Source organism: Nicotiana tabacum, chromosome 3 (genome assembly GCF_000715075.1).
Source record: "Nicotiana tabacum cultivar K326 chromosome 3, ASM71507v2, whole genome shotgun sequence".
Classification (NCBI taxonomy): domain Eukaryota; kingdom Viridiplantae; phylum Streptophyta; class Magnoliopsida; order Solanales; family Solanaceae; genus Nicotiana; species Nicotiana tabacum.
The window spans coordinates 127,648,790-127,676,561 of NC_134082.1; the positions used below are offsets into that span (position 1 = coordinate 127,648,790).

General features: G+C 41.2%; 1 protein-coding gene across 1 annotated transcript; it reads right to left on the reverse strand.

Annotated features, from left to right (window-relative positions):
• Positions 1 to 663: 663 nt before the first annotated feature.
• On the reverse strand, positions 664 to 2,334 carry LOC107782447 (membrane protein PM19L-like). The gene is made up of 4 exons (XM_016603335.2): positions 2,071 to 2,334; positions 1,793 to 1,970; positions 1,158 to 1,206; positions 664 to 1,039 (listed from the first exon to the last, which is right to left on the reverse strand). The coding sequence occupies exons 1-4, from the start codon at positions 2,201 to 2,203 to the stop codon at positions 914 to 916; spliced, it is 486 nt and encodes a 161-aa protein (XP_016458821.1). The 5' UTR covers positions 2,204 to 2,334; the 3' UTR covers positions 664 to 913.
• Between the last annotated feature and the right edge of the window lie 25,438 nt (positions 2,335 to 27,772).

Genomic DNA, 27,772 nt, shown 5'->3' on the forward strand with positions numbered 1-27,772 from the left:
TAACTGTATAAATTCCTTCGGTTAAGGGAAACCGTGGGGGGAATCGGAGAAGAAAGGGAACCGTTGGGGGAATCGGAGAAGAGGTAAAGGTAGGTCAAAAAAGTATTGGGGAGCATTGATTAGGCTGTATATGAAGCACATGTTCAGCTTAACGAAGATATGACTCTTGATAGGAGGGTGTAAAGGTCGAGAATTAAGTTATAAGGTTAGTAGTTAGTTGAGTGTATTTCTTTTCCATATTAGCAGTATTAGTATTATTCTCATATTTCCTTATTATTAGATTTCTATTACTACCAGATGTTTTTTCTGCTTTGGTTTTCTTATTGTTGTTACCGCTTCTTTTTCCATGGCTTCTTCTCTATGTATGCTTTCCTTGAGGCCGAGGTCTATACGAAACAATCTCTTGGTTCCCTCTTCTGGAAAACCATTGAGGTGGTTCTTTCTGTTTCCTCTCTTATCGGTTGGTTTCGGTCTTCAGTGCCTTCTCTTTTGGATCAGTCCACAACTACGTAAACCTTGCATTTCAATGAAGGAACTAACCAACCCTTGTAGCTTGTAAATGTGGAAACTCGAGTTTCCCCATCTTAGCCGGAAATCCATTTTTTCATGTATAGCTATTTCTTGCTATATATGCCAGTTGACGGAAATGGAGTGACATGTAAATTTTAACCACTGTTGAAAAGCAAGAATATTTTTCCCCAGATATTAGGCATACAATGTCCAAGTGTACCTCAGATATTGACAGTACAAAGTGGGGTCTATTGTATGCTGCAAATAAGCATCCATATAAACTTATTACTAAAAGAAGAAGAATGGTAGCTGAGCCATCCCACAAAACCTTTTAGATGTATATTCTAAGCAAAGACTTCCATTAGCTATTTCTATACACCGAGCCATACCAAGGGAGACTTGGCTAGTGCTGAGGCCCATAGGAACCATAAACAGGCCCGTACCTGCTGCGGAAAATGCCGGCGTGCAGCAACAGTATATACAGCAATTGACTCACCATTGCTATGGTAATCAAGGCTTCCAAAGTTTGCTGTCCATTAATTATACCAACAAAAAGATAAGTTGAAATGACTTGTTAATAGAAGAACAAATTTTGTAGCTGAGTATGAAATGGTGGTAATAAATGGAGGTTTTACAGAGACAATTACCAGGCGTTTTCCTCTGTGCCCTCCCATTATTATCTGCTTGCAAACTAGACTGCATCACAGGTTCATCCAACATTGTGAGAAGATGAGCAATTTATTGTCTAATCATGGAACGTCTCAAAATAATAAAAGGAATACTGCCTTCGATCCATATTATGTCTTAAATGCCCTCGTGTTGAGAACAACACGTATAGTTATTAGAGATGGACCCAGCATTTGAAAGTGGCAGGGTACCACCCTCGAATACAAATTTGCGCATATGCTGAAGTCCGAATGAATCCAGACAATGTACTAAAAAGTCAAGTTGTGCCCCACAATGCAAAATTTAAATCTTAGGATGCCAATTGAAATATATACTTGTAATTTAAGATATATACACATATTTTTTCTGAAGTTATCGGTGGGTAGGTCCGCCTCTGATTAGTAATAACCATAAAGCATTCGTCTAAACCATAAACATCATACTACTTACTTAATACTCCATTACCACTAATTGAAGTGGTAAGGGTTAATTTGGATATAAGGTACTTAATAAACATTTCTTATTTTTCTAAAATACGAACTCTTTTGAAACAAATTCAATTGGCCAAATGACAAAGAGAATATAGGTGGGAGGTAGCAATAGTTGTTAGTAGTACCCAAAAGCAAGAGCAGTAATGGCCCAAGAGATGATAGCTGAAGAAGCAGCACTAGTCAAAGTTTGAGTAGTCCATTTTCTGAGATGAACAAACCCCGCCAGCATAGAGGAAGCACCCATGACTCCACCAATCAATGCAAACATCAACATAAAACTTGTTGATGGATTCCCTCCTAAATCTGTTACATAATTCACATTGAACAGACACAAAATTAAACAAACTATACTATAAAACAGAGCTCAACACAAGATTATTTTATGAAGAAGTAGCTAACATACGAGGGTGATTTTGTTCGCCATCGATGTATTTATCAAGTGACCAGCCAGCAAGTCCTAGTACTATTAAATAAACTACAAAGTTTATGACCAAGAATGGTCCCATTAGGCTTCTGCCACCCCTTCCGTTCGCCATTATTTGATTAACTTAATTAAGCTCAGCTGAGAGTCAGAGTTCCACTGCTTTTGCCTTGCAGTATTGATGGTTGCATGTCTGGATTTTTCCTGAAAATAGGAGTTTAGTATTTTGGTTGTTGGTTACGTGGTCGCTTCAAGAGGACTCCATTGCTACACTTTACAGGTGTTACAACTTTGGAACAAACAATTACGTTGGAGTTGGACCCCTCGTCGAGGGCCGGTGGACTTGTATTTGCTAATTAAGCCCACTTCGCAGACTCTTTCCAAGCCCAAGACCATTGTTCCACGCCCCTGTGGGCCTCACCAATTGTCTCCTGTCAAAATAGTACCAATTTTTGTACTTGTACTTAATTCAAAAAGGAAATTTTAGAAAAGCTTAGTACCCTATTTATTTTAAATAAATACCATTTTAAAAAATTATATTATATAGCTACCTTTTATCTTTTATAGCAAAATATCTAATTATAGTTATATCCTACACTTAAGGCACTATATACGCTAATTAATATTTTTCTCTCTCCCTTTTCAGATTTTCTTTCACATAATAACGGTAAATTTCACAAACCACGTTCTCTCTCTCTTTACATACACTTTACTCTCTTCTCTCACAAAACCACGACTGTTGGCCTGCTGACTTTTCTCGAGTTTTTAACAAATATAGCAACAACAGAGAAAGAAAAGAGGTAAATATCAAGTTGCTTTAACTATGTGCCTTAGGGTTTCTGAAGTGAAAATTGTTATCTGATTGGTTTGTCGGTAACACATTGAAAGGCTTTAATAAAAACAACAACCGTCTCCATTCAGGGTTTTTGCACGACGGCGGATTCGTCGGAAATTCGGGTTTGTTCTTGAACAAAGACGACGGGTTTTGGGGTTGAGCAACTTATTTTTCTGTTAATATATTTCAATGTATTTTCAACGAATCACACTGTATTTTCATGTATTTTATTGTATTCATTGTCTTTTTTCATTGTAATTCAATGTATTTCGTTGTATTCCATGTATTTCATTGTATTCACTGTCACACCTCCTTTTTGCGCGCCCGCCCCGAAGGGTTAAATGCGCGAGGGAGTTTTTCCAATTTAAGTGACAATATTCGAAATGGAATTATTTATTTAATTCAGAGTCGCCACTTGGGAAATGTTTGGCTTTTGGTGTCCCAAGTCACCGGTTTATCTTGAATCCCAAATCGAGGAAAATATTCGACTTTTTCAAATGAAGTCTGCGAACCAGGAATTCTAAGTAAGGAATTCTGTTGACCCGAGGGAAGGTGTTAGGCACCCTCGAATCCCGTGGTTCTAGCACGGTCGCTTAAATTGTTATAATGGCTAAATATCTGATTTAAATATATGTTATGACTTACGTGCTTTTATTAAGTTTAAACCGCTTTTATTATTATCATTTATTTTTATAGAATTGCAACGTCGTGAAAATGCATCTCGAACCACGTCACAATCAATGCACCCGTGGTCGTCGACACATTTTGACTCCGTTGAGATTTGGATTTGGGTCGCATCAATGCACACCCGAATTTAAGAATGTAGTTTAATTAAATCGTGCCTAAAGAGTCCAACGTATTATTATCTTTGGGGAAGGCCGTAAAATTCGCTAAACGGCCTGTCCCGAATTCTAAGTATTTTTTATGGTTAATTATTGAGGGCCCCGCAATTCGCATTTTTTATTTGGCGAGGCTCATCTCATTTTTTGGAAGGATATCCTAAAGTGACTACATTTCTATTACGTTTGTCTCTAAAAAATAAAAAAAGGAAGATGCCAAACTTACTTGTTTAAACAAGTACATACTGAATTTTTACTATGTCTGCCGAATCCGAATTTTGTTTGATTACCTGATTGATTGTTTATGAAGTGAGAGTTACCTCATACCTTGTCTTCATCGAGTGAATACGCTTGTTAATTTGGTAAGTGAGGTTGCAAGCAAACTAATAACATATACTAAACTCATGTTGACGACCTCCAAGTTTGATTTTTAAAACTAGCCTATTTGGACTTGATAAATGAAATTGGCTGTTTATTAAGAAAACTACTACTTATTGAACTAAAAACGCCTGCTAGTTTTCCTCAAAAAGTCATCGCATTATTTCGAAACAGTGAATCTATACCGAAGCCCAATATCGAACCTATATCAGATCAAGTAATCTGACAAGAGAGTTGGCGTACATGGCCAAACTCTTAATGTGACCGCATGAGAGTTTGTTTGGGGAACATTTGTCCCGGACCAAATACAACAGATTTGGACAATTCAGTGGTCTAGACAAAATACATGCAGATGCTTGCCATGATTCTATGTTATACTGTCATAACTAAATCAAGACCCCAATGATTATATACATTAAAACACACCTGATCTAATAAACAATGCTATCTAATATTTCATCTCAAACAGAATGTATGTTAATTTATACAGAGCAATTGTTGTTGGAACGAACTTAAACAAATGCAGGCCGACTACCATTCAACCTATGGCCATGTTTTGAACATAGGTATTGTGAAGGAATCAACATTCATTTCTTTTATTTCTGCTTCAAAGCTTCAAGCTTTCAACAACAAGTAATTTCAGAAGTGTGTACCTGGAAGTGTTTACAGTTGAAGAAGAATAGAAGTCAGCAGAGTAACAATAGGAGCAACACCAAACAGCAGCAGTAGCAGCAGGTAACAAACAAGGCAGTGGAAATAGAAACCCCAGATAGACCAAACTTCAGGAAATAAACCAATGCAAACTACAACCAGTGAGCTCAGTTTAAACTTGGAAGGATCATAATCGATTGAACAAGTAGAAGAACAAATGAAATCCAGACAACAATGTAAAGAAAACAGTTCCTGATTTTTCTATATCCTTTCTCCCTTGTCTCTGTCTGTGTGTGTGTATATATCAAAATCTGTTTCCCCTAGGTTTTGTATGCCCCCCCTTTTCTGATGGAAGTCCTCCCCTTTTATAAGCCTTAACATCATCCCTTTAACAGCCTGTTAGACCAAAAGAATACCCCTCCCATGTGCTATCTTCTTTTCAGTTTCCACTTAGCTATTTAAGTATTAACCCCCCCATCACATTCCCTGGCAGACTTACTCTTTTAAATGAGGTTTAATACTTCTTAAACTAAAGTAGGGTAATGGGCAGCAGAATATATCTGACAGCATATGCTGTCAAACTATTTTTAAATCAAAAATCCCTTTATGCAGGAACCAGGCTGTGCATAAATGCACCTGTGGTGCACAAATGCACATGTTGCGCACAGGTGCACATGCCCTCCAATTCAGAACTTAAACAAAACATTCCTTTTACATTTCTAATTCAAATTAACAACTATAAGTAAACAAACTCAATTCCTAATTGATTCAAGCAAATGCTTAGCAGAAGTAAGTCGATTTGTTATTGTTCGGACAACTGAAACTAATTGACGACATATGTCGACTCGACTATACTAGTTATAACACATACAATCGTAACCAAAAATCAGACATTTAACAGTATCACACAAGGGGTTCAGATTGCAATGTTAATACAGAAAGGCCCTAGGAACTAAATGAACGAACCAATTCAAATTCATTTGATTGTACAACTTACACATACACATTATCAGTGAACAGAAGAGGGACTTAATCAAACACGTAGGTTCAAACAAAGTGGACAGGACACAGTTGATAAAATTCAAAACACAAATTTTCACAAAACATGAACAGCCTTTTAAACAATCACATGGACTAAAACAAATAAAGAAAAGAAAACAAAACTCACCTTAAACCCCGAAAAATCAAAAACCCTAGCTTGGACTCGAACAGACCTTTCTTAAGGCTGAACGGACTTTAATCGAAGTGTTTCTCATATGAGAAACACTTCGATTAAGGTCCATTAGACCTTAATCTCTTGGTTTAAACGAGATACGGACCAGTGACGAGGAACCCTAAGGTTCCAAAAATTAGATCCGGGATTCATGCTTCCCTGGTCAGATTCGGACCAAACCAAGCATGGTTTGGTCACGAGGGGGGTCTGGGGAGTGTCTGGTGTGAAGTTGAGGCCGACTGGTGTAAATCAGGTTCCGACTCGAATCTTCAAATGAAGATTCGAGAAGGTGGGAGGGGATTCGAAGTGTGTGATTGGTGGATTTGGGTTCAGGATGGTGAGGAGCATCTACGGTGTTAAGGGTGGGGTCACCGGCGTCCATGCCACCGGCTTTTCATGGTGAAAGTATACAGGGGCGGCTAGGGTTTGAAGGGGAAGGGTCTGGTGAAGACGAAGGCCGGGGTATTGGATAGGGGGCGGGGTACGGTTGTAGGTTTATATAGTTAGTGGATAGGTGGATCCTGGCCGTTGGATGAGACATGATGAAGGGCCAGGATCCTTCGACTAACAGGGAACGGCGTCGTTTCAAGGGTAAAGGGTTGAGGTCGGTCTGGGTGAGACGGGTCGGGTCTGTTAGTGGGTTCGGGGTGAGAGATCTTGGCCGTTGATCTTTCAGAGATCAACGGCTCAGATCAGCCTGGATTAAAACGGCGTCGTTTAGACGTTCTTGAAGTAGGCTGGTCACGGACCGGGCAAGCATGGGTTTTGGGCTGAGTTTGTTTGGGCCAATTTGTTTAAAATTGGACTGGCCCAAGTTCCTTTTATTATTATTTTATTTTCTTCTTTATTTTAAAAACAAAACCTAAGTGAATCAAATTAAAATTAAATAAACACTTAATACAATTATTTGCACACACATATTAAAATATTTAAAACAGGTAAAATCAAACAAAAACACAATCACGGACAAAGATGCCTATTTATGATTTTCTATTCAACGAACGGATCCCGGTTCAAATTACGCATGACACATACATTTTTTTGTATTTTGCTTTAATAAAAATAAAATGGGCAAAAATTATAAATAATTAACAAAGTGCCATGTAAAATCCAAAAAATTGTACAATAGGACCATTTGTTATTATTTTTATTTCTTTTTGGAGTGATTGTCGCGTAAAACAAAAATCACGTGCTCACAGCTGCCCCTCTTTGTTCGGAAACACGAAGAGTTTTCGTGCAAAGATAAAGTGAGCGGATATAAGCGATTTTTGCTTATAGACTACTCCGTGTGAAGCATGTTTTGAAAGTTTTGACCGAATCTTGCTTCAAAGATTTCCTACATATCCCGGGCTAAACAGGAATCAGGTCAATGTAGTTCGGGAAGCTTCGGTAGCTGGGACTACCATGGGATTGCAATGCTTGCTGTTACTGCTGTTACTGTTGTCACCTGCTTTAATGACCGCCTTATTACAACCAAAGAAAAATTGAAACTGAACTAAATACTTATATGCATGTCAACTGCTAGTTACAAGATCCCTATCTATGATTCTTCTGCGACTTGATCATGGGTCTTAGCTGATTTCGCTTGGAGACTTCGATCCGAATCTTGATGCTTGCAAGTTGTAGGTGCTTGTTTAACCTCTGGGATACTCAGTGAGACGTGACTGGCAGAGTTCTGGACCTCAATCAAAACTTGGAATGATCCGCCTTCCATTTTCTTCGGCATCTCGGGACATCTTCTTTTTGTCCTTTTCTTTCTTTTTCGGATTCTGAGTTGAGACTCATCTCGCGGGTCATTTCGATCTGTGTGGCTCGAGGTTGGACCTGCGGGAGAAAACAAACAAACGAACGAAATTTTCTGCCCCAGTTTCAGTAGGAAAATTTCGTTAATTATTCGCCAAGAAGTTCATAAAATTGAGGAAGGAAGATAAAAATGCTTAGTTCAGGGTTGGAGCCCTAATACCGACTAGCTGGGGAGAAACTCAGCTTAGGGTTTTAAAACCCAAATGCTGATTGCAAGAAAAAGCTCAGTTTAGGGTTTAAAACCCTAATGCTAGCTGAATGGGAAAAGTTCAGTTTAGGGTTTAAAACCCTAATGCTGACTAAAAGGAAAAGCTCAGTTTAGGGTTTAAAACCCTAATGCTGGCGGAATGGAAAAAAGTTCAGTTTAGGGTTTAAAACCCTAATGCTGACTGAAAGGAAAATTCAGATTAGGGTTTAAAACCCTAATGCTGACTGCATTGAAAAGCTCAGTTTAGGGTTTAAAACCCTAATGCTGGCGGAATGGAAAAAAGTTCAGTTTAGGGTTTAAAACCCTAATGCTGACTAAAAGGAAAAATTCAGTTTAGGGTTTAAAACCCTAATGCTGACTGCATTGAAAAGCTTAGTTTAGGGTTTAAAACCCTAATGCTGGCTGAATGGAAAAAAGTTCAGTTTAGGGTTTAAAACCCTAATGCTGACTAAAAGGAAAAGCTCAGTTTAAGGTTTAAAACCCCAATGCTGACTGCATTGAAAAGCTCAGTTTAGGGTTTAAAACCCTAATGCTGGCGGAATGGAAAAAAGTTCAGTTTAGGGTTTAAAACCCTAATGCTGACTGAAAGGAAAATTCAGTTTAGGGTTTAAAACCCTAATGCTGACTGCATTGAAAAGCTCAGTTTAGGGTTTAAAACCCTAATGCTGGCGGAATGGAAAAAAGTTCAGTTTAGGGTTTAAAACCCTAATGCTGACTGAAAGGAAAATTCAGTTTAGGGTTTAAAACCCTAATGCTGACTGCATTGAAAAGCTCAGTTTAGGGTTTAAAACCCTAATGCTGGCGGAATGGAAAAAAGTTCAGTTTAGGGTTTAAAAGCCTAATGCTGACTGCATGGAAAAGCTCAGTTTAGGGTTTAAAACCCTAATGCTGGCGGAATGGAAAAAAGTTCAGTTTAGGGTTTAAAACCCTAATGCTGACTGAAAGGAAAATTCAGTTTAGGGTTTAAAACCCTAATGCTGACTGCATTGAAAAGCTCAGTTTAGGGTTTAAAACCCTAATGCTGGCGGAATGGAAAAAAGTTCAGTTTAGGGTTTAAAACCCTAATGCTGACTAAAAGGAAAAATTCAGTTTAGGGTTTAAAACCCTAATGCTGACTGCATTGAAAAGCTCAGTTTAGGGTTTAATGCTGGCGGAATGGAAAAAAGTTCAGTTTAGGGTTTAAAACCCTAATGCTGACTAAAAGGAAAAATTCAGTTTAGGGTTTAAAACCCTAATGCTGACTGCATTGAAAAGCTCAGTTTAGGGTTTAAAACCCTAATGCTGGCTGAATGGAAAAAAGTTCAGTTTAGGGTTTAAAACCCTAATGCTGACTGAAAGGAAAATTCAGTTTAGGGTTTAAAACCCTAATGCTGACTGCATTGAAAAGCTCAGTTTAGGGTGTAAAACCCTAATGCTGGCTGAATGGAAAAAAGTTCAGTTTAGGGTTTAAAACCCTAATGCTGACTGAAAGGAAAATTCAGTTTAGGGTTTAAAACCTTAATGCTGACTGCATGGAAAAGCTCAGTTTAGGGTTTAAAACCCTAATGCTGGCTGAATGAAAAAAAGTTCAGTTTAGGGTTTAAAACCCTAATGCTGACTGAAAGGAAAAGCTCAGTTTAGGGTTTAAAACCCTAATGCTGGCGGAATGGAAAAAAGTTCAGTTTAGGGTTTAAAACCCTAATGCTGACTGAAAGGAAAATTCAGTTTAGGGTTTAAAACCCTAATGCTGACTGCATTGAAAAGCTCAGTTTAGGGTTTAAAACCCTAATGCTGGCGGAATGGAAAAAAGTTCAGTTTAGGGTTTAAAACCCTAATGCTGACTAAAAGGAAAAATTCAGTTTAGGGTTTAAAACCCTAATGCTGACTGCATTGAAAAGCTTAGTTTAGGGTTTAAAACCCTAATGCTGGCTGAATGGAAAAAAGTTCAGTTTAGGGTTTAAAACCCTAATGCTGACTGAAAGGAAAATTCAGTTTAGGGTTAAAAACCCTAATGCTGACTGCATTGAAAAGCTCAGTTTAGGGTTTAAAACCCTAATGCTGGCTGAATGGAAAAAATTTCAGTTTAGGGTTTAAAACTCTAATGCTGACTGAAAGGAAAATTCAGTTTAGGGTTTAAAACCCTAATGCTGACTGCATGGAAAAGCTCAGTTTAGGGTTTAAAACCCTAATGCTGGCTGAATGAAATAAAGTTCAGTTTAGGGTTTAAAACCCTAATGCTGACTAAAAGGAAAAGCTCAGTTTAGGGTTTAAAACCCTAATGCTGGCGGAATGGAAAAAAGTTCAGTTTAGGGTTTAAAACCCTAATGCTGACTGGAAGGAAAATTCAGTTTAGGGTTTAAAACCCTAATGCTGACTGCATTGAAAAGCTCAGTTTAGGGTTTAAAACCCTAATGCTGGCGGAATGGAAAAAAGTTCAGTTTAGGGTTTAAAACCCTAATGCTGACTAAAGGAAAAATTCAGTTTAGGGTTTAAAACCCTAATGCTGATTGCATGGAAAAGCTCAGTTTAGGGTTTAAAACCCTAATGCTGGCTGAATGAAAAAAGTTCAGTTTAGGGTTTAAAACCCTAATGCTGACTAGCTGGGGACAAAATTCGAGAACAACAACTGACCTCTTTTTTTGAATTTTCTTGTTTTAGTAAAAGACAAAAGGGAGTTTCGTGGAAACTTACCTTTCGAGTGAATTCCTTATTGCCAAAATATTTCTTGTACCCATGTACCTTCTTCTTTGGGCGACGCGCACTTCTTGCACCATTGTCTTCGATTAAACCTGTTTCAACTCTTCAGACAAAGAACAATTGTTAGTTCGGAAATGACGGTCGGTTTGGTGACCTAGATCGTTCCCGGTTGCTTTATTGCGTCTTCATTTCTGTTGTGAAGTCCCGCCATTGATTTGATTCATATGTCGGAACCTTTTAGACTGCTCAGGCTTGTATTTCCAGATTCTGTGATGATTTGCCTCGTAAGGCTCTTTTTCTTTCTCTCTTTTTTGTATCCCGTTTTGCTTGGTGGTTCTCAACGGGGATTTTATTGGAGGTATTCTGTGGGGATTTGTACAAAAGGAAGCTCTGTGGGGGAATATTTACAAAGTGGATTCTTTGTGCGGATTTTTGTACAATGGGGAATGCTGGGTAATTGTTTCGAAGGGGGGTTTCCACGATTTGATGGGGTAAGCTTGTTGAGGAATTTTTACAAAGGGACTCGCTGGGGATGTGCTGGGGAAATTCCAACGGGGATTTTTTTTTTTTTTTATATATTGGGGAGACTCTGTGGGGGATTGTACAAGGAGAGACTCTGTGGGGATTCGTCCGAAGGAGGACTTGCTGGGGGAAATTTCTCTTTTTCCTCTTTACTTTGAACGCCATCAAACATCATGATTTATCAAGTTTGGACAGACGTACCAACGAAACGGGGTGTTTTCCTTCATGAGACGGAATTCCGTGAAAACAAACCTGCCACCTGCCCTTTCCGGTGTATCCTGAACTTGTGGTTAAAACATAAAAAGGGATTCGAAGAGAAACAAAGAAAGGAGAAAACAAATTTCAAGAAGGGAATGTCTCTTTCGGGACGAGAAAGACTTATCTGAGGAAGATAACGCTGACTTTAAATGACATGACATGCTCTTTGGACCGGACGCCTGACCTTACATGAACTTGCGTTTCCCTGAACCAGAACGGATCTGTGATTCCAAGCCGGTGGAACTTTGCTGAGACCTCTTTGGGGTGGAGTCATTTTTTCCGGCCAACAGCGCCCTTTGCAGGTTTTCGCTGGCTGACCTCTCTCATTTCTCTTCCTGTCATCGCTTGATAGCACTCTTTGTGAGTTTTTACTAAACAAGCTCTCTCATTTTTGTTTCTCTACTCCCGTCGCCTCGTGGTGCCTGAAGGTTTTCACCGACGAGACTCTCTCATTTTATCTCTCTCAATTCAGAGTGTGCCGGTCTCCATTTGTGACGCTTATTAGTTCCCCACTATCTTTGGTAATTGATTTGAAGGCTTGTGCTTGGTAAAGAGAGGTAGATGATACTAACTTCTCAACTGCTCGACGTGCCCCGGTTTCAATTTCAGGGCGAATGGGATTTTATTGTTGGTGTGACTGAACCTCAGGGAGAGGCTGCCTACGTATCCTTTCGGAATCAAGTCAAACGTAGTTCAGGCCTCAATCAATGTTTTTTTTTGTGGCTCAAAAGCGGATCAAAGGTTTGTAGAGAGAATTGGGCAGTGTTTGGGGAGTAGTGGGGAATAAAACCTTCATCATTTCAAATGTGTCAAGACTACTGGAGTATAATTCAGACGTAGTATCTCTTGACTGCATCCGCATTTACTGCTGTGTCGGGGTCATTTCCTTCGATATCACCTAAATACAATGCTCCTCTCGGCAATATCTTCCTTATGATGTATGGGCCATTCCAATTTTGAGCAAACTTCCCTTTTGCTTCCTCATGATGCGGCAGAATACGCCTCAGTACCAGCTGACCTACTTCGAAATTCCTGGGTCGGACTTTCTTGTTGTAAGCACGGGCCATTCTTCGTTGGTACAACTGTCCGTGACAAACCGCGGCCATTCGCTTTTCATCAATCAAAGTCAATTGCTCTAACCGAGTCTTGACCCACTCGCTGTCTTCGATTTCTGCTTCGACAATGGTTCGAAGCGAAGGAATTTCTACCTCTGCCGGTATTACAGCCTCGGTCCCATAAACCAGAAGATACGGAGTCACTCCTACTGATGTGCGTACCGTAGTGCGATACCCCAACAATGCAAATGGTAACTGCTCATGCCACTATCGGGAACTTTGGATGGTTTTCCTCAAAATCTTCTTGATGTTTTTGTTTGCCGCTTCCACAGCACCATTGGCCTTTGGCCGATAAGGAGTAGAATTCCTATGCGTTATTTTGAATTGCTCGCATACATCTCCCATTAAGTGACTGTTCAAGTTTGCTGCGTTATCTGTAATGATAGTCGCAGGAATACCGAAACGACAGATAAGATTTGAGTGTACGAAATCCACTACAGCTTTTTTAGTGACCGACTTGAGGGTGACAGCCTCTACCCATTTCGTGAAGTAATCGATGGCAACCAGTATGAATCTGTGTCCATTCGAAGCCTTTGGTTCGATTGGTCCAATAACGTCCATGCCCCAGGCGACAAATGGCCAAGGTGCAGACATGGGATGCAGTTCCGTGGGAGGTGCATGAATCAAATCACCGTGCACCTGACACTGATGACACTTCCGAACGAAGCTAAAGCAATCCTTTTCCATGGTCATCCAGTAATAACCTGCTCGAAGGATTTTCTTCGCTAAGACATACCCGTTCATGTGAGGTCCGCACACACCTGCGTGTACTTCGTGCATGATCTTCTTTGCTTCCTCGATATCGACACATCTTAGGAGATTGAGGTCCGGGGTCCTCTTATATAACAGTTCACCGCTCAGAAAGAAACCACTTGCATGTCGCCTAATGGTCCTCTTTTGATCTCCAGTAGCGTGCTCGGGGTATTCTTGTGTCGTCAGGAACCTCTTGATGTCATGGTACCAAGGCTGCGTATTTGATCCCGCCTCGATTACACTGCAGTAACCGTGTCTTTCCTTGATTTGGATTTCCAAATGATCGACGTGGGCGTTGCCCGGGTAGGGTAGCATTGAAGCCAAAGTAGCAAGTGCATCTGCCAGTTCATTGTGACACCTCGGGATATACCTGAACTCTATTGATGTAAAGCGCTTGCTGAGGTCCTCCACATGCTGTCGGTATGGGATAAGTTTGACATCCCGAGTTTCCCATTCACCTTGGACTTGTCGGATAATCAGGTCAGAATCTCCCATAATCAATAAGTCTTCGACATCCTGATCGATTGCCATATGCATGCCCATGATGCAGGCTTCATACTCAGCTGTATTATTTGTGCAAAAGAAACGAAGTCTAGCTGTGGCGGGATAATGCTGACCAGAAGGCGAGATCAAAATTGCCCCAATCCCTACACCCTTGGCGTTCACGGCTCCATCAAAGAACATCTTCCAGACATGAGCGTCCTCCGAGACCACTTCTACGGTGTTTACTTCTTCATCTGGAAAGTAGGTACTCAATGGCTGGTATTCCTCATCGACCGGATTTTCGGCCAAATGATCTGCTAGCGCCTGGGCTTTCATTGCCGTGCGAGTGACATAGACTATGTCGAATTCCGTAAGCAAGATTTGCCATTTAGCCAGTCTCCCAGTAGGCATTGGTTTATGAAATATATACTTCAAAGGATCCAACCTGCTTATGAGGAACGTAGTGTGGGCTTGGAGATAATGTCTCAGCTTTTGAGCAACCCACGTGAGAGCGCAGCATGTCCTCTCCAGCAGAGTGTATTTGGCCTCGTAGCCGGTGAATTTCTTGCTCAAGTAGTAGATTGCTTGCTCCTTCTTTCCGGTTACGTCGTGTTGCCCGAGGATGCAACCGAAAGAGTTCTCCAAGACTGTCAGATACAAGAAAAGTGGCCTCCCTGGTTCTGGAGGGACCAAAACTGGGGGATTCGAAAGGTATTCTTTGACTTTATCAAAGGCTTCTTGACACTCAGTTGTCCATTTAATCGCTGCATCTTTCCTTAACAGCTTGAATATGGGCTCACACGTGCTTGTCAGCTGGGCAATAAACCGACTGATGTAGTTCAACCTGCCCAACAGACTCATCACGTCTTTCTTTGTTCTCGGGGGAGGCAGATCTCTGATGGATTTTATCTTAGTTGGATCTAGCTCGATACCTCTCCTGCTTACGATGAAGCCCAAAAGTTTGCACAACGGAACTCCGAAAGCGCATTTGGCTGGGTTCAGCTTCAAGTCATACTTCCTTAATCTCTCGAAGAATTTCCTCAAGTCTTGGATGTGATTATCCTGCGTCCTGGACTTGACTATCACGTCGTCCACGTACACCTCTATTTCCAGATGCATCATGTCATGAAAAATGGCAGTCATGGCCCTCATGTAAGTAGCCCCAACATTCTTCAAACCTAATGGCATGACCCGATAACAGTAGGTGCCCCAAGGCGTGGTGAAGGCAGTTTTCTCGGCGTCCTCTTCATCCATCAATACCTGATGATACCCAGCGTAACAATCTACGAAAGACTGTATTTCGTGTTTGGCGCAATTATCAACGAGGATGTGGATGTTGGGCAGTGGGAAATTATCTTTGGGACTTGCTCTATTCAAATCTCGGTAATCTACACATACCCGAGTCTTCCCGTCCTTTTTCGGTACTGGAACCACATTCGCCAACCATGTTGTATATTGGACTACCCGAATCACTCCCGTTTTCAGTTGTTTAGTGATCTCCTCTTTAATCTTGTCACTGACCTCAGTTTTGAACTTTCGTTGCTTTTGTTGAACTGGAGGACAATCAGGATGAATCGGCAATTTATGAACCACTAGATCAACACCTAGTCCCGGCATGTCATCATATGACCAAGCAAACACGTCTTTAAATTCAAAAAGAAGTTGGATTATCGCATCTCGCGTTTTCTTGTCCATGTGAATGCTTATTTTGGTCTCCCGGATTTCTTCAGGAGTTCCTAAATTAACCGATTCAGTGTCATTCAGATTTGGCTTAGGTTTATTCTCAAAATGTTCCAACTCTCGGTTTATTTCCCTAAAAGCCTCTTTCTTCATCATATTCTGGTTCTGGGTTCATTAATTCGCAGTTAAATAGCTCATTGTGATCTGGGCGTGAAGTCCGCAAGCATGTCATATTTAAAGCCGCATTATTATAACTGAAAGGAAAGATAAAAGGAAAAATAACAAAAATCAGAACAAAAGAAAGAATGGGAAAGCAATGATGATTTTTTTTCTTTGGAAAGTTGGAAGACAACAATGTTTACAACTTAGGATTTCAAAACAACAATGGAAAGGAAGAAAACGTTCAAGTTATGTCCTGGAGACAACTTGTGACACAGGAAAGGTGGCAGGACAGGTCTACCCGGACTTCCGTCTAGTCGGGAATGGCGTGGACTCCCAGTTTTGAAGTTTGGCGTTCGGCCCTACGTACATCATCTCAGCAGTGCTTGTGCCTTCACCTGGTTGAACCATATGGATCTCGTAGAGCATCTCTCTCATCGCTCCACATATCTTCTCGATTTCCTCAGCTGTGAAGACCTCATCATCTTCTTCTTCGGCGTACCTTGGCCTGATGAAAGTTGCATATAAATCTGGCAGTGGTCGAGGTAACTTCCAACCCTCATTTTTCCTTTTCTTTGCCCACTCTTCGTCTGCTGGAGTAGGTTTGAAACCTAGTCCAAAAGGTTTCTTGGTGACTGGCAAGGTAATGGGTTCTGTTATTCCCTGAAGGGTTCGTCCAAGCCCCTTCCCTGGCCTAAATCCGTGCCGGATCATCTCTTTGGCCACCATAACCGAGGCGTTAGACAAGAAAGGCTGGGGGCAGGGTATTCCCTCTTCGTGCTGCTCTGCCAGTACAATCTCAAAAGCTTGATAGACCGTATGTTCGCTCCCTTCTCTCGGTTCCAGATATGGGATGGATGGGTCCCGATAAATAGCATGCTCATCTTCCCCATGGACCACGATCTCTCGGTCTTCGTACTCGAACTTCACCATCTGGTGAAGAGTGGAAGGCACGGCTCCTGCCGCATGGATCCAAGGTCTGCCAAGGAGAAAATTGTAGGATGTATCCATGTCGAGCACCTGGAAGGTTACTTGAAATTCGACTGGTCCTATGACCAACAACAGGTCTATTTCTCCCATGGTATCTCTCTTGATGCCGTCGAAAGCCCTTACGCAGACATTGTTGGGTCGGATTCTTCCGGTCCCAATTTCCATTCTTTGTAGCGTGGAGAGCGGGCAAATGTCAACGCCTGAGCCCCCATCCAACATTACCCGCTTGACATAATAGTCTTCGCATTTAACTGTTAGATGCAAAGCCTTGTTGTATGCCGATCCTTTCGGGGGTAGATCGTTCTTGCTGAAAGAGATTTGGTTGACGGCGAAGAATCTTTCTGTCATCCGCTCTAATTGTTCTACCGAGGTTTCAACTGGCACATATGCTTCATTCAGGGTCTTCAGTAAGATCTTTTGATGCTCGGTCGACCTCATTAACAATGACAGCATGGACACTTGCTCGGGGTACTTGCGCAGTTGATCTATCACTTCGTAATCCGGCATTTTCATTTGTTGGAAGAACACTTCTGCTTCTTCAACACTTACGGGCTTCTTTGGCGGGAAGCGCCTTTGTGTGGCGTCGTTCAGTTTTTGGGTATTTGAATACCTTCCAATGAAAGTATTTTCTGGACGTTCTCCCATGACCTCTTTACCTTTGTACATTACCAAAGTCTTTTGATAATTCCACGGTACTGTGGACGGGTTGGTCATTGGCTTTTGTGGCACGCGTCCGATAACCACTGGCTCATTCAGCCGAGGTGGTTGAATCGTCCCCCGGACCAAATAGGCTCCTTTCGGCACGTACATAGGTTTTGTCTTTTTGATTCCGAAGCTCTGCGTCTTCTCAGCTCGGCCTCGTGGTATGTAAAGAACTTCATCCTTTACTGGTACCACTTTCTTCTCCACCTTCTTTTCAAGGACTTTCTTTATAGCTTTGGCCTCCTCCCCTTTTTCTGGTTTCTGGTCTGTTTCGGGCCTCTTTCCCGTGTCGACAATGGCAATTATGGCTTTCAGAGCAGGGTCGAACTCTTTGTCTTCACAAATCATTCCGATCAGCGGCCCATTATTGTGAGCAGGCAATGGATTGTTAGTTACATTCGGGATCTCCTCGTCCCTTAGCACTACTTTCCCTTGCTCTATCAAGTTTTCGACCACTCTTTTCAACGACCAGCAGTCATTTGTATCATGTCCCTCGGCCCCTGAATGATAGGCGCATCTGACTCCAGCTTTGTAAGAAGGTGACGTCGGGTTTTGCCTTGTTTGAGGGATTGGTTGCAAGAAACCCAACTGGACCAGCTTTGGGAACAAAGTTGAGTATGGTTCACCGATGGGCGTGAAAGTCCGCCTTCTGGGTGGCTCCTGAGGGCGAAAGTTATTCTGCGGGGGTTGTGGGTTATAGTGGTTGCGGTAAGGAGGCTGATTTCTGGGAGGTGGAGCTGGGCCTCGGTTGGCTTGTTGCGGTGGATGGGCATAAGGCTGGGCATTCATGACCATATAAGTTTGATGGGCATATGCCAAATTTTAGTGGGGGTAGTAGTGTTGTGGGGTTCTTTCTGGAAAACGGGGCCTGGGATGACGATAATCCCTTGCTTCCGAGGCTGCCATAGTCGTTTCTTCCTTCTTCTTCCCTCTTGTCATTCCTCCGGACCCGCTTTGGACGGCCTGGGAAGTCGCCCTTATGGCTGCTTGACTCAGAATCCTACCTGTTTTCAGGCCATTTTCCACCATCTCTCCAATCTTGATCGCTTCCGCGAATGGCTTACCCATGGCTGACATCATGTTTTGGAAATAATCAGACTCTTGAGCCTGGAGAAAGGTAGTGACCATCTCCACTTCATCCATGGGAGGCTTCACTCTTGACGCCTGTTCACGCCACTTAATAGCATATTCTCTGAAGCTTTCTGAAGGTTTCTTCTTCAAATTCGACAGAGAATTTCGGTCTGGCGCAATGTCGATGTTATACTGGAATTGTTTCACAAAATCTCTGGCGAGATCATCCCATATATGCCATCAGGACATTTCCTGGTCCATATACCATTCCGAGGCTATCCCTACTAGACTTTCCCCAAAATACGCCATTAGCAGTTCTTCTTTTCCGCCGGCTCCCCGCAATTGGTTGTAGTATTTCTTAAGATGTGCAATGGGGTCACCGTGCCCATCGTATTTTTCGAACTTTGGGGTCTTGAAACCCGTTGGCAGGTGCACGTGAGGGAACATGCATAGGTCGGCGTAAGAGACGCTCTTCTGTCCGCTTAATCCTTGCATATTCTTCAAACTTTGTTCAAGGCTTCTCATTCTCTTGGCAATCTCATTTTGTTCTGCAATTCTGGGGTTCTGATCCTGCCCGGGTGCAAGCTCGCACTGAGGTGGTAGAGGATTAGTGCTGGTAGCGAACCTAGTTGGTTCCATTGAGAACGATGGTGCTTGAAATGTAAAAGAGGATGAGTCAAAGCTTGGCTTGTACGTGGCAGATTGTGCCGTAATCGGGCAAGGCGATGCAGTAAATATGTTCATGCTTGCATCAGTGGATGACATTCGGGGATGAGGCTCAGAAGGCGATCCAGCAGAGAAGGCTGAGGTGGCTGGGTACCCGAATGGGGTAGCAGGATAATTTATGGGGACATTAGAAGTCCCACTCGACCTGGAGAATAATTCAGGGAATCCGGGGACGACACTTGGCGGTTCATTCCCATTATTCCATTCGTCTAGCATTTCCAACATGCGGAGCCGTAGGATTCTATTTTCCTCCGCAGTTGCGGATTCAGGTTTGAGGACGGCTGAGATTGAGCTCTCCTCAGAAACATGGATTGTTTGCAATGAAATTTCTGAAGACATTTCCACACTTCCTTTTGACCTGGTGAAGTAAGTGTGAGTACTGCTTCTGGTCCTAACAACAGGTAGTTGAACACTTCTCCTTGACCTCGTGAAGTATGAGTGCGAGGCCAGACTTTCACCAAACCAACCGTTTTTTCAAAAAACCCTGGAGGATACTCAACGACAAACGCACGGTTAATTTTGCAGCAAATAACAGATAGTTAATCTCACGTTGGGCATGATGCACCTATACAGTTAAGTGGATTACTACATGTTTGCTACGAGAGAATGCGTCCTTCCGGCATTTTTCCTTTTATTAGTTTTCCACCATTTTTCTTTTTTTTTTTTATTATTATCTTTTATTATTTTGCAGTAAAAGAAATGCGACAGGATCCGATGAGGATTGCCTACGTATCACGATGCCTACGTGAATCAGATCATTACGTAGTTCGAAAAACACAAATGAGCGTAAAAGAAGCAACCTCTTTATTGTTGAAATGGTCTATTACAAACTACATTTTGCAAAAGAAAGAGCAAACTTTGAAAATAAACCTAGACTCAAAATAGACCAAAAATCACCCTGATGGGAAAAACAGGTAGAAGATGCTAAGATACAGGCTTGACTTATGAGTGCATTATGGTTTTGAAAATTGGTGTCCGTGGGGCATCGTTCGGCCTCGCCGCGGTCCTAGGCGTGAGATCCCTCTCAAGTTGCTCCAACTCATGCATAGTCTGCTTGACATAACCCATCACTGCCGAGAGGACGGTAACGCTGGATATGTTCTCACATCGTAGACATCGTCTGGTGATGGCATGGGCAATGGCCTTGATCCTATCTCTGGTTTGCTTCTTCTCTACGAGTAGGCGTTTTATCTGATCGCTACATATCTTGAATACTTGGGCATCCTGTATATGCCGATGCTTCAGTCGCCGTACTTCCAACTTCATCTGGGCTATTGAGTCGTACCAGTATCTGCTCTCAATTTGGAAATCCTTGGCCTGATTAGCTGCTTTGATCTCAAGTGCAGCCATCTCTCTCTTTATTTTAGCAACAGTTTTCTCGTGGTCGCCTTCCAATTGATTCAAGTATCGGCGATGCTTATATGTTCTCGTATCCCACTGTGCCCTGAGCTCCGCTATGACGTTTTCAGATTTCTCCAAACCATCTTGCCATTCCCTGATTTCACTTTTTAACCTTTTTATCAGCTGCTCGTCTGATCGACGCCTTGGCTGTTTATCTGCATCCAACCTTATCTGTTTGATCTGGGCTCTGAGCATTTCGTTTTCTTGAATTAACCTGTTCCGCCCTCCCAGATCGGTAGCAATTTGCACGTTGTGCTCGTATTTCAAGCTTTCCACTTGTTGCTTCAACATGCTGGTTTCGGCGCAATAGCCTCTTTCCTTTGCTAACCAATCCCACTGCTTTTGCGATGATTCGGTGAAATTCCGGATGTGGGGTCTCTTAGCCGGCCTTTCATGCTCAAATTCCCTTCTATACCATGCAAGGTATCCTGGCGCCGTCTCTCCTTTGGCTCGATCCCGTACGCAAGTATCTGATTTCAAATATTGACACTCACTCCAGATTTGGCGAATCTTCGCTTCTGGGAATTGTCCGTTAGGACTTATCTCAACTGCTTGAGTGCTAAGATCTTCCTCATGAGGTACTGTCTGGCATCTTCCGAACTGTCTCAAAACTCGGCAGGGTGCGTAAGGTTGAATGCTCTTAAGCCCCATTAATAAGAAATGAGTTTTAGCTGCCGACATATATAGGATCTCATCAACAGGCAACCATCCTAACGTCCATTGTATTTGGCTGGCAGTAAGAGCTTGAAAGAACGAGGTCCATGCCAGGACTCCTTTGGGCAAACTGATCTCTTTGGTTCTCGTGTAAGATTCTTCTATGCAAGTCTTTTCCGGGGAACCATGGCTCAAAATTTCAGAATGATGGCAGAGGTGCTCGGTCATCCATATCTGTAGGAGCAAGTTACAACCTTCGAAGAAATTTCCCCCAGCTTTACAAGCTGTAAGAGTTCGAAAGATGTCAGATACCACCATAGGCGCGAGAGTACTGTCACTTTGCGTGAGTAAAGTGCTGACGACCCCGGATATCTTCAAATCAATGTTTCCGTCTTTCCTTGGAAATACCAGAAGGCCCAGGAACATCACCATGAACGCTACCCGTCTGTGTTTGTCCCACTTCTGACGAACACCTTTGCTGCACAGTTTGTTGATTGGATTATTGAATCCCCCCTCATGACCGTACCTATCATATATGAAGCATGGAGTACAAAATCCGGCTGCCAGATCCGGGTTGTGGACTGTTCTGGGTATCTTCAATGAATCTAGGAACCGATGTACCGTGACAACTCTTGGGGCGACCAAGTATTTTTGCCTCAACGGAAGTTCAGCATTCCCGATGTACCCGGCCATTTCTTCCAAAGTCGGGGTGAGTTCAAAATCAGAGAAATGGAAAACATTGTGCGCCGGGTCCCAGTAGGTAACCAAAGCTCTTGTGATATCTCCCCGAGGCTGGATTTCCAACAAACCCACGAGACCTTTCAAATATTTCTTGACCTCATTTTGTCCTTCAACACCTAGATCATTCCACCATAGCCGTAACTTGACAGGGATTTTGGTCATTATTGAAAAATGTTCATTTTGCATCGTGCTCATCCTGCACATTTATTAAGGTGATTTTAACAAAAATGACTTGACTCAAAAATATTTTACAGAGGGGATCAAGTTTTGAACACGGTCTTTAAACACTTCGGGGACGAAGATTTTAAGGTTGTGTGGGTCAACTGGACAAAAATGCTAAACAAGACCCAAAGGTGGCTGTTTATGCAAAGTCAGCCTTCCGGCGTCCCTTTTCGGGAACATTCGGCTATTTATGACAAAACAGCATCACCTGACTTATTTATGACTCTTTTAAAATTTGACACATCTTTTTCCTTTTTTTTTCTTTTTTTTTTATTTATTTATTGATTTTGGCTATTTTAGCAAAAATGAGGTTGAACCCGACGAGGGTTGCCTACGTATCTCACCATCCGGTGAGAATCAAACCGGCGTAGTTCGGGATATCGTGAATAGAGAAAATCAAATCAACCTAGAAATCAAGAATACGTATTTTTATTATATATTTTTTTTTGAAAAGAGACAAAGACATAAAGAAAATATTTATTATTATTTTTTTTAGGAAATATTTGGACTATTAGTCTGAATTTATAAAAGGGGTACTGCGAAAGAAACAACATTTTTTTTTGAATTATGAATTTTCCGTTTTTTTTTTACTTTTAAATAAATACCTTCTCTTTTTTGATTTTGAAAGTGATAAAAAGAAAACTTTTATATATTTATTTTTTTTTTAAAAAAACAAAGTAGAAGACAATCTTTTTTTTTCTTTTTTTTAAATATTTTTTAGAAGAAATTCCGGCGAGGTTTCGTCATTACTCGGACATTGATTTTTCCAAAAGAAATAATTATCTCCCTACGCTGTTATTTTCCCTTTTATTTTTAGAAACCGGTCAGCATGCGGAACTGAAGCAAATAAATGCGCAAAACAAATAGGATGCAGCAGGATGGTCTTTTCGTCTCAGGTTGCCTGTCCTAGACAGACCCAACCCCTGTGTTGAGTCCCCTAAGTCCAATGCAACATGATGCAAATAAGCGTTCCTACTAGGGATCCGGCATGAAGTTTCGTTATACTAGGTTCACAACCTGGGTATTTGTTCTAGACTGTATACCCGAGCGGACAACTCGAGTCGAGGAGGGGGCTACGTACCGGGGACCCGCGAGATCGTCCGGCTTTGTAACTTGTCCGACCTCTTTCTTATTTCGGGTATTGACACTAACAGAATAGGGAGTCTCGACCAGCGAGCTTCTCCCCGGAGGTAAGAAGAGAAGGGTTTCGGCACAGTTTATATACAGTTCAGATAATATCAAAGCGGTAAAAGACAACATTTAGCACGTTATGCAAAACATGTAATAAAGATCAGATAATAAAGCCAAATATACAATTATTCTAAGCTCGAATTCTTGAACCCTCAACCAGTGGTTCTGGGTTGAGCTCATCCCCAGCAGAGTCGCCAGAGCTGTCACACCTCCTTTTTGCGCGCCCGCCCCGAAGGGTTAAATGCGCGAGGGAGTTTTTCCAATTTAAGTGACAATATTCGAAATGGAATTATTTATTTAATTCAGAGTCGCCACTTGGGAAAGGTTTGGCTTTTGGTGTCCCAAGTCACCGATTTATCTTGAATCCCAAATCGAGGAAAATATTCGACTTTTCCAAATGAAGTCTGCGAACCAGGAATTCTAAGTAAGGAATTCTGTTGACCCGAGGGAAGGTGTTAGGCACCCTCGAATCCCGTGGTTCTAGCACGGTCGCTTAAATTGTTATAATGGCTAAATATCTGATTTAAATATATGTTATGACTTACGTGCTTTTATTAAGTTTAAACCGCTTTTATTATTATCATTTATTTTTATAGAATTGCAACGTCGTGAAAATGCATCTCGAACCACGTCACAATCAATGCACCCGTGGTCGTCGACACATTTTGACTCCGTTGAGATTTGGATTTGGGTCGCATCAATGCACACCCGAATTTAAGAATGTAGTTTAATTAAACCGTGCCTAAAGAGTCCGACGTATTATTATCTTTGGGGAAGGCCGTAAAATTCGCTAAACGGCCTGTCCCAAATTCTAAGTATTTTTTATGGTTAATTATTGAGGGCCCCGCAATTCGCATTTTTTATTTGGCGAGGCTCATCTCATTTTTTGGAAGGATATCCTAAAGTGACTACATTTCTATTACGTTTGTCTCTAAAAAATAAAAAAAGGAAGATGCCAAACTTACTTGTTTAAACAAGTACATACTGAATTTTTACTATGTCTGCCGAATCCGAATTTTGTTTGATTACCTGATTGATTGTTTATGAAGTGAGAGTTACCTCATACCATGTCTTCATCGAGTGAATACGCTTGTTAATTTGCTAAGTGAGGTTGCAAGCAAACTAATAACATATACTAAACTCATGTTGACGACCTCCAAGTTTGATTTTTAAAACTAGCCTATTTGGACTTGATAAATTAAATTGGTTGTTTATTAAGAAAACTACTACTTATTGAACTAATAACGCCTGCTAGTTTTCCTCAAAAAGTCATCGCATTATTTCGAAACAGTGAATCTATACCGAAGCCCAATATCGAACCTATATCGGATCAAGTAATCTGACAAGAGAGTTGGCGTACATGGCCAAACTCTTAATGTGACCGCATGAGAGTTTGTTTGGGGTACATTTGTCCCGGACCAAATACAACAGATTTGGACAATTCAGTGGTCTAGACAAAATACATGCAGATGCTTGCCATGATTCTATGTTATACTGTCATAACTAAATCAAGACCCCAATGATTATATACATTAAAACACACCTGATCTAATAAACAATGCTATCTAATATTTCATCTCAAACAGAATGTATGTTAATTTATACAGAGCAATTGTTGTTGGAACGAACTTAAACAAATGCAGGCCGACTACCATTCAACCTATGGCCATGTTTTGAACATAGGTATTGTGAAGGAATCAACATTCATTTCTTTTATTTCTGCTTCAAAGCTTCAAGCTTTCAACAACAAGTAATTTCAGAAGTGTGTACCTGGAAGTGTTTACAGTTGAAGAAGAATAGAAGTCAGCAGAGTAACAATAGGAGCAACACCAAACAGCAGCAGTAGCAGCAGGTAACAAACAAGGCAGTGGAAATAGAAACCCCAGATAGACCAAACTTCAGGAAATAAACCAATGCAAACTACAACCAGTGAGCTCAGTTTAAACTTGGAAGGATCAGAATTGATTGAACAAGTAGAAGAACAAATGAAATCCAGACAACAATGTGAAGAAAACAGTTCCTGATTTTTCTATATCCTTTCTCCCTTGTCTCTGTCTGTGTGTGTGTATATATCAAAATCTGTTTCCCCTAGGTTTTGTATGCCTCCCCCCTTTTCTGATGGAAGTCCTCCCCTTTTATAAGCCTTAACATCAGCCCTTTAACAAACTGTTAGACCAAAAGAACACCCCTCTCATGTGCTATCTTCTTTTCAGTTTCCACTTAGCTATTTAAGTATTAACCCCCCCCCCCCATCACATTCCCTGGCAGACTTACTCTTTTAAATGAGGTTTAATACTTCTTAAACTAAAGCAGGGTAATGGGCAGCAGAATATATCTGACAGCATATGCTGTCAAACTATTTTTAAATCAAAAAGCCCTTTATGCAGGAACCAGGCTGTGCATAAATGCACATGTGGTGCACAAATGCACATGTTGCGCACAGGTGCACATGCCCCCCAATTCAGAACTTAAACAAAACATTCCTTTTACATTTCTGATTCAAATTAACAACTATAAGTAAACAAACTCAGGTCCTAATTGATTCAAGCAAATGCTTAGCAGAAGTAAGTCGATTTGTTATTGTTCGGACAACTGAAACTAATTGACGATATATGTCGACTCGACTATACTAGTTATAACACATACAATCGTAACCAAAAATCAGACATTTAACAGTATCACACAAGGGGTTCAGATTGCAATGTTAATACAGAAAGGCCCTAGGAACTAAATGACCGAACCAATTCAAATTCATTTGATTGTACAGCTTACACATACACATTATCAGTGAACAGAAGAGGGACTTAATCAAACACGTAGGTTCAAACAAAGTGGACAGGACATAGTTGATAAAATTCAAAACACAAATTTTCACAAAAACATGAACAACCTTTTAAACAATCACATGGACTAAAACAAATAAAGAAAAGAAAACAAAACTCACCTTAAACCCCGAAAAATCAAAAACCCTAGCTTGGACTCGAACAGACCTTTCTTAAGGCTGAACGGAGAAACACTTCGATTAAGGTCCATTAGACCTTAATCTCTTGGTTTAAACGAGATACGGACCAGTGACGAGGAACCCTAAGGTTCCAAAAATTAGATCCGGGATTCATGCTTCCCTGGTCAGATTCGGACCAAACCAAGCATGGTTTGGTCACGAGGGGGGTCTGGGGAGTGTCTGGTGTGAAGTTGAGGCCGACTGGTGTAAATCAGGTTCCGACTCGAATCTTCAAATGAAGATTCGAGAAGGTGGGAGGGGATTCGAAGTGTGTGATTGGTGGATTTGGGTTCAGGATGGTGAGGAGCATCTACGGTGTTAAGGGTGGGGTCACCGGCGTCCATGCCGCCGGCTTTTCATGGTGAAAGTATACAGGGGCGGCTAGGGTTTGAAGGGGAAGGGTCTGGTGAAGACGAAGGCTGGGGTATTGGATAGGGGGGTGGGGTACGGTTGTAGGTTTATATAGTTAGTGGATAGGTGGATCCTGGCCGTTGGATGAGACATGATGAAGGGCCAGGATCCTTCGACTAATAGGTAACGGCGTCGTTTCAAGGGTAAAGGGTTGAGGTCGGTCCGGGTGAGACGGGTCGGGTCTGTTAGTGGGTTCGGGATGAGAGATCTTGGCCGTTGATCTTTCAGAGATCAACGGCTCAGATCAGCCTGGATTAAAACGGCGTCGTTTGGACGTTCTTGAAGTAGGCTGGTCACGGACCGGGCAAGCATGGGTTTTGGGCTGAGTTTGTTTGGGCCAATTTGTTTAAAATTGGACTGGCCCAAGTTCCTTTTATTATTATTTTATTTTCTTCTTTATTTTAAAAACAAAACCTAAGTGAATCAAATTAAAATTAAATAAACACTTAATACAATTATTTGCACACACATATTAAAATATTTAAAACAGGTAAAATCAAACAAAAACACAATCACAGACAAAGATGCCTATTTATGATTTTCTATTTAACGAACGGATCCCGGTTCAAATTACGCATGACACATACATTTTTTTGTATTTTGCTTTAATAAAAATAAAATGGGCAAAAATTATAAATAATTAACAAAGTGCCATGTAAAATCCAAAAAATTGTACAATAGGACAATTTGTTATTATTTTTATTTCTTTTTGGAGTGATTGTCGCGTAAAACAAAAATCACGTGCTCACATTCACTGTCTTTTTTTTCATTGTATTTCAATGTCTCCCGATATATTCTATGTATTTCATTGTATTCACTGACTCGATATATGCCATGAATGTATTCATATGTTTTTTTTAATTAATATAATTTACGTATTCAGATGTATTATATAATTTCTCTGAAAATTGCTATGTTCTTGATGTATTTTTCGGTTGAGAATCTTTTTTATAACTGAAAATACAAAATTTATGTGTTATAATTGAGTTTGTTGAGTTATA

Coding starts and splice junctions, on each gene's coding strand:
- LOC107782447 (XM_016603335.2), bottom strand. CDS start 2,203: ATGGCGAACGGAAGGGGTGGCAGAAGCCTAATGGGACCATTCTTGGTC. Junction 1,207..1,792: donor ATTACTGCTCTTGCTTTTGG/GTACTACTAACA, acceptor CCTGTGATGCAG/TCTAGTTTGCAAGCAGATAA. Junction 1,040..1,157: donor GGCACAGAGGAAAACGCCTG/GTAATTGTCTCT, acceptor ATTAATGGACAG/CAAACTTTGGAAGCCTTGAT.